Here is a 12,760-nt window from a genome sequence, read left to right as displayed (position 1 = left end):
GAATTTTTTCCTCCCTAAACACAAGTCATTCATTCATGCAAGAGCAAATATATCTAAAAGAAAAAAAACAACAAACAGATTGTCAGCAACATTATCCATTTTATTACTTCATAAAATATACACAAATACTGTAAATAGTGTTAAAGAACTGTACAGGATATCGGTACACAATACACAATGTGAAATACCTTTTGCTTCATCCTCCAAGCTACAACTGCAATGCCACTGGGTCATGGTGGCCTGTACAATGGCAACTATACACAGTGCACTCCATTCATACGCACGCACACGCATCTAATGACAAAGTTGAAGAGGAGTTAAATAAAGAGAATGTGGTGTCAACTAAACCAATTTATTTTTCTGTAACAGAAACACTGGAAGTCTTTTTTTTTTGGAGGATCTGAACAGATGAAGCAACGTTATTGATCTTGGAGGTTTTTCTGTAGCACTCGACTCAATCACACCTGTTGGATGACCCAGCTGGCACAGCAACCGTCGCCTATCTCCACGTTTATTTCGGATTCAACGCCCTATAAGTCATTAGTATGCATTTTTCTACTTTACACCTTTACAATAACCACATTTTGGCTTTACAATGAAATAAAAAAATATTTACAGTGGAGTAAGCAACAAAAAAGAAATAAAGAAAAGAAGAAAAAAAAAAAAAAGAAATTTGATGCCCCGACCCGCCCTCATGTTCCTAACAGTGACTGCCCCCCACCCTCTCCTCGCCTTCTTCAAAGCCCCAAATAACAAATGAATAAAAAAGGTAACTTTTAAGAAATATCATAAAAATTGCATCCCCTGTTTGTAAGCCAAAATGGGCAGCTGTGGTCTCAGGTCGAATATTGGTATGCTGAGATATTTCCTGAGGAGCTTCGCTCAAGACTTAGGAGTGAGTCCTTCAAATTTCCACAATCGTATTTTTTTTTCCCCGCCACGGAATAAAATCAAAGCAAAAAAAAAAAAAAAAAAAAAAAAGAATAAATAAAAGCTTGTAAAAATAATAATAAAAATAGACAGAGTAGATGTGCAGAGGATTTTTATGTCTTAAAGTGGATGCGAGGGGAAAAACAAATACCAGCTAAAAAACATCACTTACTCATTCGCTTCCTTTCCTGTGGTTGCCGCCCTCTAATCTACATGCCTCATCCGATTTAGCTTTCCATTCTTAAAAAATACAAAGAATAAAATAAGGAAACAAACAAGGGATACTCAACCTTCGATATCATATTCCTTCATGAATGATGAAGATGACAGTTACCTTTTTCTGGGAAAAAGGGGGAACATTTCTAAGTCTGATCAACCATCAATAAGAAACATGCATGTTCCTGAAATCTTTTTTTTTTTCTTCCTTTTTTCTTGCTCCTTCAATGCTGACTGTTTTCAAGGGAATGTTTAGAGGACCAAAACAAAAAAACAACAGGGTGGGAATGAGCAACTGTCAAGGTGCAGCGTTGTCACTGGTTTTACGTACTGTGGTGGTGATCCTATAGCGGTCTGGGTAAGAACGCATGTTGAATACCTTTGTGTATTTTCCTGAACCCTTTAAACATTTAATATCAGAAGAAAAAAGAAAACACCCTGCATGTCCATTGAACAGTTTTGCAATAAACAAAGTATAAAGAACGTTGGGGGTAAAGAAAAGTATAGTGACAAAACTTCCTTGCAGCCCTGCAAAAACAACAGGATCAGAATTAGATTTTGTATTTATATTCCTGACAATAGAAAATGTAAAATTTCAACTCACCTGTCATATGTGTGTGCATGAGGAGCTGCAAAATCTCACTTCCCAATGTGCTCAAACGGCACGCTGACCTGCAAATGACGACGGAACAAAGTTTAAGGCAAATGACTTCCAGTTTACATTTTTAAACTTAAATGTAAATGGATGGATTTATCTTCCCATGATGTAATCTGGAGCTGCACCGATTGCAGTTTTCTGGCCAATCACTGATCCTTAAAAAGGCTGCCCTGCTGAGTCTGATTTTGGCTTTTTTCTCTGAAATGTCACTTTATAACTCCCATCTAGTCAATAAATCCATAACTATATGTTACAATAGACACATGATCAATATAATACTCAATATTTATTATTTAGAATATTCGCTGAACCGCACAGCATTCTGGGAGATGTAGGCAAAGACTTAAGTCACTCAATCACTCACGGCCAGCTGAGCAAATAGCATCAACGAACTCACACACCCTTTAGTTGCCTAGCAACAAGCTATTGAGTAACATGCGCAGCAGCAGTTTCTGGTTTGGCCACTTACAGCTGCTTAAAAACAAACGGCGCAGAGTGAATACTGTGGATAAAACAATATGGTCACGCCACCAGACGTTTGAAATATCTGAAATACTAACAGAGAACTGATTAATAATTATCGATAGACTCAAACAAATCGGTTATATGGTGACGTGATTTCCAGCCGTATGTTCCACATTTAAGATGTTCAAGGCTTGATCGGATCAGAAGTGAACTGTAAAAATGTGTTTATGCTTATTTTGCTGCAGTACAAACACTCACTTCAATGTTCATATGGAGAATTTTAAGTGAAACACTCGGGCATAACCGTGAAGTGAAGGAAAATTATATCTGGTTTTCATTTTATTTTCAATTCTACAAAATGTTTTAACTGACAGATCGACACAAGATTCACAGCAAGAAACCGAATGAACTGAATTTTATTGAGGCATGTTTTATTGCTACACTTCTTCACAGTCAACCATGTGATGCACCAAGTTTGTTTATAAATACATCGATGTTTTGGAGATGAATTGTGGGAAAATGCAGAAAATCTCCAGGGGAATTAATACCATTGCTAAACACTGAAACGGTAAGCTGTAAATACCTCCATGAGATTAAACATCAGAAGTTAGAGATTTCATGTTTGGCGTCTATCCCAGCAGGAAACAGTGCAAACAACATTAATCTAGCATATGAGTAAATCAATTATATATAGCTCTTGTTTTAAAACACAATATGTGTCAAAAAGGGGGATCTACCATGAAGGATGATAACATTTTTGCTTAGAAAAAAGCAAAAATTTGCCTCACCTGTGACGTGGAAATCCTCGACTGGTCTTGTCGGGCTGTGAGGTCAGAGGACGATACGTTGGCAGGAGCGCCACGGTGTAAACGCATGCTCACCTTCCTCTCCCGCTCAGCGCGGGAAATTGCACGAGGTGACGTGTTGCCTATAGGGAAGAGAAACAATAGACGGCTTCTAAGTACGATTTTCTAGAAAACATGCGCGTTGGCAAAGTTTTCTCTTCTAATTAAAGTGATTTAAAGGGGCTGTATGCGTTTTCCAGTCAGATGGTATCATTTTACAGCACAATCAAGTAATTGTGTCATAAAAGTACTGTATACATGAAAAATGACTTGCTAATTTAACAACTGTGAATTGATCTGTCTCTTTAAAAATAACTCCGCCTTTAGGAAGTCATCACAACATCACATCTCCATTAACCAGCATTATAATGAGCCTCCTATGAGCTCAGCAGATGGAAAAATCCACCAAGTGTTTGCTAATTGCTGCTGGCCGATCTGAAGGAGCCGAGTAGGCGGAGGACCTACTCGGCGGAGGAACTTGGAAAATACAGCTCTGAGGAGGAGCTTTGCAATCAAGGGCGGGGCTAAACCCACCCAGGCATTTTGCACAAGTTGATCAGTTGCTACAGGACTTCTTAAACATGCATAAAATAATCAAAAACACACTCTAGGTATGTTTTTGATGAAGAAATAATAATGCAACATGTAAAGCCATAAAAAAGTCAACTTAACATAACACCGCCAATTTAAATTTTAACACTGGAATGTGTTTTAATCAGTAACCAACCAGACTGCTGGACCCGTGAGGCCGGGTTTGAGATGGCTTGCTCTGGTCCGTTCCGGACTCTGTTGGGAGCGCCAGGGGTGGGGCCTGAAGGGAGGCCCCGCGACGCAGACCCCCTGGGGGCTCCTCCAATCCGGTCGTCTCGATCATCTCCGGCTCTTCTGTCACGATCCCCATCCTCAGTTGATCGACTGGCGCCCTGAGAAATTAGGAGATTTCCATCGAAGGTTCCAATAAGCAAGGAAAGTTTGGATACAAAAAATAATAATAATAAAAAAAAAAACCATACAAATTTGAGCATGTTCCAGTCAAAGACGTAATCGTAGGAGAATCCCTGCCGGTGGAAGAGATTCCGGAACAGTTGGCGTAGATAAGAGTAATCCGGTTTGTCATCAAAACGGAGCGAGCGGCAAAAATTCAGGTACGTGGAGAACTCGGCTGTAGAAAGAAAAACAACAACAACAAAAAATAGAACAAAGAATGACAAAGTGAATATACAGATAAAACTTCCGGTTCCGTTTTAACTAGAACAAACTAAACACAGAAGTTGTGGATGGTTTCAGGAGCATGTGGCTGTATCAATGCACAAGGACTCACAAGGATATCCTTTGCAAAGAACTTCGATGGGTGTGGACATCTTCTTCTCGCTGATTCGCTCGTACTTCTGTCTCTTGGTGGCAGCCTTGAGGCCCTGCCAGGGCAGCGAGCCCAGGTTGAAGTACATGAGGACGTAACCGAGGGACTCCAGGTCGTCACGTCTCGACTGCTCTGTGAACACAAAGCGTCCGGTGTGCATGAATAAGACAGAACTAAACCCGATAATTTTAGGGACAAATATCTGGTCTGAAAACCACCAACATGTTCATACACCACAAATACATTTTCAACAAGAGTAAAAAAAAAAAAAAAAACACAGAAAACTCCAAGGACAATTAGATCTGTGCATCCACTAAACTCTACCACCAGGCAAAGGCCAGATTATTATGTAGCCATCATTAGGCAGAACAGAGCAACCCTCTACGAGTGAAACATATGATTATGTCATCATTCTCCCTCAGTAAGTATCACAGTAAAACTCGCATCAGGTCTCACCGATTCCAAGATGCGTGTTGATGGAGGCGTAGCGCGCCGTTCCCGTCAGGTTCTTGTTCTCCCTGTAAGGGATGTGCTGGTGCGTGCGAGCGTCGCGGTACTTTTTGGCCAGCCCAAAGTCAATGATGTACACCAGGTTGCCCTTTTTGCCCAAACCCATGAGGAAGTTATCTGGCTTCACGTCTCTGTGGATGAAGTTCTTGGAGTGGATGTACTCGATGCGGCTGATCTGGAAAGGAAACACTTTGTTACGCCGACAGTCGGCTGTGTGAGAGCTACTTAAGCATCGGACAGAAGGAGGACAGATTGGCGGTGGCAGCGCGACAAATCGGGACAGGAAGGTCATGACCCCCCCAAGGCTGAATAACAGCCAATCGGACGGCCATATGGACGTCTGACACGGTAACGCATTGGGGGCGAAAGGTGAGTCAAGAGTCTCGATCTGGGATACGAAATATCTCAGTCAACACAGAATAAAGCCGACAGCAGCCGAGGAAATCAGAACACCTATCTCCTTTAAAAAGACTTCAAGGGAATCATATACAATGTTCACACGCAGAATACACACTGACCTGCTGCAGAAAGAAACATTCCTGTCATGTTCCTCTACTGGCATTGTAAACAGCTCGTTCACCTTGATACTGGTTGACTGAGTGTTTCTATAAGGCCAAGTTCGAGTCTCACCATCTGGTCTGCCAGAAGCAGGACAGTCTTCAGGCTGAACTTCCTGGAGCAGAAGTTAAAAAGGTCCTCCAGGCTGGGCCCCAGCAGCTCCATCACCATGACGTTGTAGTCGCCCTCGGCGCCGCACCATTTTATCGATGGGATCCCGACTGGTCAAATGAAATAAAATGGGAGCATGTCGGGTTGAGTGGCAGAACAGCAGCATTGCTTTGAAAAGAGTCATTAAAACCGCAGCAAAGTTGATATAAGTTGTGTTAAGAAACAAGAGAATTTGAATTTCATTGCTCGAGCGTCAGATTCGGCAGGATGTTTTTGCATCAGAAAAGGAATGCGCCGAAAAACCCTGCCGAGCACGTAGAAGCGGCAGGTGCTCACCTCCTCCCTGCATCATCTTGTAGAACTTGCTTTCAATGTGCAACTGTGGGTGTTTGGTCTTCACACATTCCAACTTGATGGCGACTTCCTCGCCCGTCGCAATGTTGGCACCTGAGGGGAAGCGGACAAAAATAACCACATCTGTAAGGGGCGTGCAGGAGAAGCGCGTTGTGCTGCCTGACGGTGGATGAAGGTGAGGAACATTTTCCTCCCTCGCTTACCGAGGTAAATGTCTCCGAAGGATCCACTCCCTATTTTTCGCCCCAGCCGGTATTTGTTCCCCACTCTCAGCTCCATGGTTGCGAGGTGTCACTGTCATCAACGGACAACGTAGATCTAGAGAAAAAAACGCAACGTATAAACACACATATTCTCAACTCTGTAGCCTGTTAAGACATATCAACAGAAGATTACATTTTCAAAAAATGTATTCAATTGTCGTGCAACAACAACGAACTCATGGTGTTTCCTCCAAATGTTGGTGCTTGCTTAAGTGTCACCAGAAGAAAAAGAAAAAAAACTATAAATAAAAGTTTATTTCACATCAGATCAAAAGGTTAATCAAAAGGTTAATCAATAGATTCATAAACACAAAGACGAAACATAGTAAATCTCTGACTTCAGAATGTTTTAGTTTTACAAACGCATGCTATAGTTCCACTTGGTTCTAGTTTTTCCCCATCACTTAACATTTTTCTTTATTTCAATCAACAAAATGTCTCAATTTCAGTTTTCATTGTTTTGCTCATTTTATTTAACTATAGTAACATTGGTTTAGTAATATAAATCACACTTCTTTGTGTGACTGGTGTCCTAAAGAAGCGCGCTATAAAAAAGAAATGTTACTCAAGATCAGAATTTGTGCTTCAGAGGCAACAATTGCTGTGCCGTGCACTCACAGCCACAGAGTTGCAGAAAAAAGTAGTAATAAAACACCTTTTATCACGTTTATAACAATATTACCAGTTTTGTAATAAAAATTTAAGTTCATATCATTCTCCCCATTGCTTACAAACCATTCAGCATTAAAAACGGAGCCAGCTTCTTTATTTTGCCACGTGACAGAATGACTGAAGTCTTTGTCGAGACTCTTTTCAGCATATGATGAGTTTATCCCAGCAAAACTCCCCACGTTTACAAGAGGATGCATCCTGTTAGCAGGAAAATACCCATCTAGAACAAAAAAATAAATAAACGGTGGAACTAGCATGGTAGCTAGAGATGGTAGGGTGGTGGACCGCTTTGGGATTAGCAGAAGAAAGGAGGAGCGAGAAAAAGAAAAAAAAAATAGAAACGAAAAAGAGGCCAACGTAGAAATGTCGGTTTAAACCTGGAAGAGGAACGAGGAGGACCTGATGCTGCATGAGCACGAGGCTTTGGGATGCATGAGGAAATCAAGCCTAATTTCTGAGCCAAGCTTGCATGTGATGGCGGCGCGGGATCATCACTTATTTAGCGCTTCGCTCGACCACGCCACATTAAGCAGCCTCTGCCAAAGCGGGGCTGGCAACGCCGAAGGAAAGAAGGCATGAGCAGCCACAGCAATGGAGAGCACTGGCTGGCTGGATCTGTGTCAGAGCTTTCGGACCGTTGGGTCTTTGTAATGAACTCCAGAAAGCCCAGAGCTGCGGAGCGGCGCTCATTAGACGAGGTTTACTCCCAGCGTTAATCTGGGAACTCCGTGTCGACAAAATGTGCCGTTTTCAAAATGCAGCCCGGCTGAGAACACAGTTAGACTGAGCCTACAAGTACATTCATATTAAGGGAATAAAATATAATAATATAAATGCAGATAATGTATCAATTCCTAAGACGGAACCACAACACGACCTCCGCTTATCTTACTTGGAGAAAAAATCAAAATTTTCAAAACAAGTTCACTTTGAGGACAACTCGAGCAAATTAAGCAACAATTCTTGGAGAACCAGTATGGCAGGCGGTTTGAACATAAAATCTGTTTCAGTTATATTCCAGATATTAAAAACTGATGCATATTAGAACATCAAGGAATCGTTAATTATGTTTTTTTTTTTTTATATTCAAAATATCTATTTGAGATATCTCTTAAATACCTTCTGATTAGCATAAATGATGTCAGAGCTACTATTAATTTGTGTGGGAGCTTTAATTGAGATATCAGTGATTAATTAATGACCATGTGAAAACATTTTTCTGTCATCGAAAAATAAATTACGTCTAGTCATGAAGTAGATTTAAGATCTCACTTTTTGCTCTGAATAGTCAAGATTATCTTTTAATGACAATCCAGTTTTAAAAGTATTTTTTAGATTTGACTAGTGCAAATTAAATTGCAGAAATTTTTAAAATTATAATAATAATAATAACGACAAGACAAAACTAAATTAGAAATATATGGAACTATAATTCTGGACTAGATATCTCCAAATGAATTAGGTGGTATCAATTAATTCATTTAATTGAGATATTTTGAATCAGCATTCTGACTAACAAGAATTACATTACTGATATTTTGTGTTAGTATTTGTCTAGTCAAAACAACTGATTTCAATAAAATAATAAATAAATAAATAAATAAAAAAAAACAAGTTGTTTCCCCACCATTAGCACACTTGCATAGTGGTTGATCGACAGCACTAAAACACTCCTCCTGGCTCTGATTGGTTGTTTTTGACCAGAAGCTGTACATTTTAACAATAATAACTCGGGGAAGAGCTCCGTCTTATCACAGATTGTCTCATATTACACAAAATGGTGACAATTTTAAAAAATTATATATATATATATATATATTCGTTGGAGGCTCCCTTGTGGCCTCATCGAGGTTGCCATTTGCTTGTGGTATACCTAGGTACTTGTAACTGTCCTCTATATCTGCTGTTGTTCCTTCTGGAAGTGAGACTCCTTCTGTGCGGATCACCTTCCCCCTCTTTGTGACCAGCCGACCACACTTCTCTAGTCCGAATGACATTCCAATGTCCGTGCTGTAGATCCTGGTGGTGTGGATCAGTGAGTCGATGTCTCGCTCACTCCAAGAATACCTCCAACGAATAAGGCAAGTCCTGAGAAGCCAGCTCAATGGCAAGAACAAAATCCGTGCAATAAACAGCTATGCCCTGCCAGTAATCAGATACCCTGCTGGAATAATTAGCTGGCCAAAGGAGGAGATAAAAGCCACAGATATTAAGACTCGAAAACTACTAACAATGCATGGAGGGTTCCACCCCAAATCCAGCACCCCGAGACTGTACACGAGCCGCAAGGACGGAGGCAGAGGACTAGTGAGTGTGAGAACCACTGTCCAGGACGAAACAACTAAGATCCATAAATACATCAGGGACAAAGCCTCAACAGACAATGTGCTCAGTGAATGTCTCAGACAACAGGGAACGGAGGTTGAGGTGCCAGAGATACCATCATGGGAGGACAAGCCCCTACATGGGATGTACCACCAGCAAATAACCCAAGTGGCTGATATCAGTAAATCCTACCAATGGCTGGAAAAAGCTGGACTCAAGGACAGCACAGAGGCCCTGGGTGCCCAGGAAAAGGCCCTAAACACCAGAGCAATAGAGGCCCAGATCTACCACACCAGACAAGACCCAAGGTGTAGGTTGTGCAAGGAGGCCCCTGAGACAGTCCAGCACATCACAGCAGGGTGCAAGATACTGGCAGGGAAAGCGTACATGGAGCGACATAACCAAGTGGCAGGCATAGTGTACAGAAACATCTGTGCAGAATATGGACTGGAAACCTGAATATGGACTGAAAAGGTGGTGGAGAACACCAGAGCTAAGATCCTGTGGGACTTCCAGATCCAGACAGACAAAATGGTAATGGCGAACCAACCAGACATTGTCGTAGTGGGTAAACAACACAGGAAAGCCGTTGTGGTAGATGTAGCAATACCAAGTGATTGCAACATCAGGAAAAAGGAGCACGAGAAACTGGAGAAATACCAGGGCCTCAGGGAAGAACTGGAGAGGGCCTGGAAGGTGAAGACCACAGTGGTGCCTGTGGTCATCGGGGCCCTCGGGGCAGTAACCCCCAAACTGGAGCAGTGACTACAACAGATCCCAGGAACAACATCAGACATCTCAGTCCAGAAATGTGCAGTCCTTGGCACAGCCAAGATACTGCGCAGAACCCTCAAGCTCCCAGGCCTCTGGTAGACCCGCTCAGAGGATAAGAACCACCCGCGGTGGGTGAGAAGGGAATTAATATTATATATATATATATATATATATATATATAAATATATATATATATATAAATATATATTATAAATATGTAGCTTTCATTTTTCTTGAAAGCTACATACAGCAGTTTTAAAGTTCTGCTCTCTCAGCTTCAAAAACTATAAACACACCTACATACTCAGTAAAATAGCTTCCATTTAACCTCTTCTTGCTTCTCTGTATGACCTCTTGCTTGATTTAAAGACAACTCACTGACTACAAATGGGATGTTTTGAAAGGCTGATCACAGGTCAGTGATGGTTAAGCTAAAAAATAGTCAAATTATGGTTTTTAAGTACATTTCTTTTGTGCATCTCTGATTATTTTACTTATTTTATGTTTTTATCCATAGCAATTTAACATTTCTTGCCTGTTTAAGATCCCAAAGAGGTCTGTTGTATGCCATTAGTTGGAAATGGCATACAACAGACACAGCTGCAATTATTTAGAATACTTTGGCTACAAGCACATGGATAAATACATCCTCTGGTTTTTTGATGAAACTAGTTAATGGAGAAGAAAATAATCCAAAGTACATGGGCAACAATAATAATTTAAAAAAAACATTTTCAAAAATTGAATCGCCATGGTAGATGTGACAGACGCAGACGGATCAGAGTTAATAACAAGTCAGGGTCATTACATGCAAGAGCGTGGAACCAGTGTTGCAACAAAAGACCAGAGTAGAGGAGTGAAATAATTACAAAACTAAAACAAGAAAGCACGCAGTTCGGAAACAGAGGCGCACAACACTCAACCCCGTTTCTCAGCATCTACTGTTAGCATAAATGCATTCAAATAAATGCTATTGTATTGGTCTTAGCTCGCCTTATGAAGGGGATTTTAGGATTCTCGAAGCTGTGAGTATCTTAAGCTCAACGGCAATGGGAGGAATTCATCACTCTCAGGTCTCAGAGACAGTGTGAGTGTGTGAGGTGAAGCAATGGGAATTAGCCTGTCACACTGCACTGGAAAAACAACGTGTGCTATTACGGTAGTAATCGTCTCCAGGAGAGTGGATTGGTCAAGATGGTACAGTACACATCTGCTGGTTCAAGGGGAGTCTTAGTAGTAGCTGCGAAAACATGATGTTCCAAGGAGCTGGAATGCTACGGTTTAAGCTTCAACACCTCACAGTGACGACTGCAAAGAAGGAAATATGTTGTTTGTTTTTTTTCCCCCTAGCTTTGCATCAATCCAAACAACTTCTGTTTGGAGCACTTTTGTATTAAAATTATATCTATTCAAGACTCTTAAAATAATAATAAAAAACAGAAAGAAAACGTCAGTCACGCAAAAAAACAGATTATTTCGCAATCACACGAACACTGCTAACGTTACGCCCCTCACAGCTGTCACTACAAACTACTTTGTTCTGAATTCAACGGATGCCACATCTCGTGCGCAGTTTTTTCCTCCCCCTCACCCCCCATTTATGCTAACAAAACGACGGTTTTGTATCTATAGTGGCACAATTCAGTCGGTATTCCGTTTGACAAAGTGCTGCTATTTTTAGAAAAAATTTATAAAACATATACGGTCGTAATTTGACAAAAATAATAAAAGGGTGACTTAAACGGCTTATGTCTGTTTTTACTAGTTTGCGTTAGAAATACAAGCCGCAGGAATCGGCGTAAGTTGACTGTTAGCCGCTGCGACTAAGCTAGTACGAGGAATACGTTACCCGAACCGTGGGGCGTACTGCTGAAAAGGCTCTAAATTTTAATTAAGCTCAACACTAATTCAGTCGAATAAGTCATTTTTTTGTCTTACTTAAAACCGCACCCTTACATGCATTCAACGAGCCAAGGTAGACAGCCAGTCCTACTACTTGCCCCCTCCCCCCCTCTCCTATAAGCCGTGAATAGGAGACTCCGCTTCGGTCGAATCGGGTCTCTTTTTCCCCCTCGGTTTTAATGGCTCCCCGGCTCAACACTCACCCGATATCGGGTTCGTCCGACAGCTGGTCAAGTGGAGCTTCTGATCCGGTGGTTGTCAGTCGGACAAGAAACCGACCAGAAGAGGATGGGAGCGGATTATGACAGCTCTCATACCCCCAGCTCTGAGCTCAGTCGTCGGTTGCGCTCCCTGTTGATAGTCCCTGAGAAGCACCAGCAGCACAGACGGCCGTTCTCCGCTCTGATTTGCCTTCCCCTCCTCTCGTTACTTAACGACGTACGTGCTCACAACGTCGATGATGTCACCCTCTGAATGTCACCGTCAGTACTAAAACCGGAACGTCAAATCTAACTGCGCCTCCCTTATTCAATTTCGCCATTCATTAAATTTCTAGTTACCGTTATTCGCTCCAAGAGGAACTACTTAATAGAATTGTGACAGTTAAACATGTTTTTTTGTTTACATCGCATTAGCGCTTTACAGCAAGTGAACAGTTAACTGTAAGCCATTGTTGACTGTCGTTGTGACGTAGGTTTTAAATTGGATTGGTGTGTTCATGATAAAACGATGACTGACTCAGAGCTTGTTGCAAGACTATTAGTGGTGATACCCATGAAATATATATTTAATGTTTTTGCTAATATTAACATTTGAG

General features: G+C 41.3%; 1 protein-coding gene across 1 annotated transcript; it reads right to left on the bottom strand.

Moving 5' to 3' along the window:
• Positions 1 to 79: 79 nt before the first annotated feature.
• Positions 80 to 12,473, bottom strand: LOC129363846 (casein kinase I). The gene is made up of 11 exons (XM_055036164.1): positions 12,147 to 12,473; positions 6,211 to 6,325; positions 5,990 to 6,100; positions 5,615 to 5,763; positions 4,931 to 5,159; positions 4,436 to 4,606; positions 4,128 to 4,276; positions 3,842 to 4,037; positions 3,058 to 3,197; positions 1,751 to 1,818; positions 80 to 1,674 (listed from the first exon to the last, which is right to left on the bottom strand). Exons 2-10 carry the CDS (start codon positions 6,284 to 6,286, stop codon positions 1,786 to 1,788), a joined length of 1,254 nt encoding a protein of 417 aa, XP_054892139.1. The 5' UTR covers positions 6,287 to 6,325; positions 12,147 to 12,473; the 3' UTR covers positions 80 to 1,674; positions 1,751 to 1,785.
• Positions 12,474 to 12,760: the final 287 nt, after the last annotated feature.

The sequence above is a fragment of the Poeciliopsis prolifica genome, unplaced genomic scaffold (assembly GCF_027474105.1).
Source record: "Poeciliopsis prolifica strain line A6 unplaced genomic scaffold, Auburn_PproV2 SCAFFOLD010, whole genome shotgun sequence".
Lineage (NCBI taxonomy): Eukaryota > Metazoa > Chordata > Actinopteri > Cyprinodontiformes > Poeciliidae > Poeciliopsis > Poeciliopsis prolifica.
The sequence above is the reverse complement of the archived record's forward strand: the minus strand, read 5'-3'. Positions and strand labels throughout refer to the sequence as shown.

Excerpts from the sequence above, each read along its gene's own strand:
- LOC129363846 (XM_055036164.1), bottom strand. The coding sequence starts at position 6,286 with ATGGAGCTGAGAGTGGGGAACAAATACCGGCTGGGGCGAAAAATAGGG. Across the intron at positions 6,101-6,210 it reads CTTCGGAGACATTTACCTCG|GTGCCAACATTGCGACGGGC; the intron begins GTAAGCGAGGGA and ends GCTTCCCCTCAG. Across the intron at positions 5,764-5,989 it reads CAAGATGATGCAGGGAGGAG|TCGGGATCCCATCGATAAAA; the intron begins GTGAGCACCTGC and ends TCATTTGACCAG.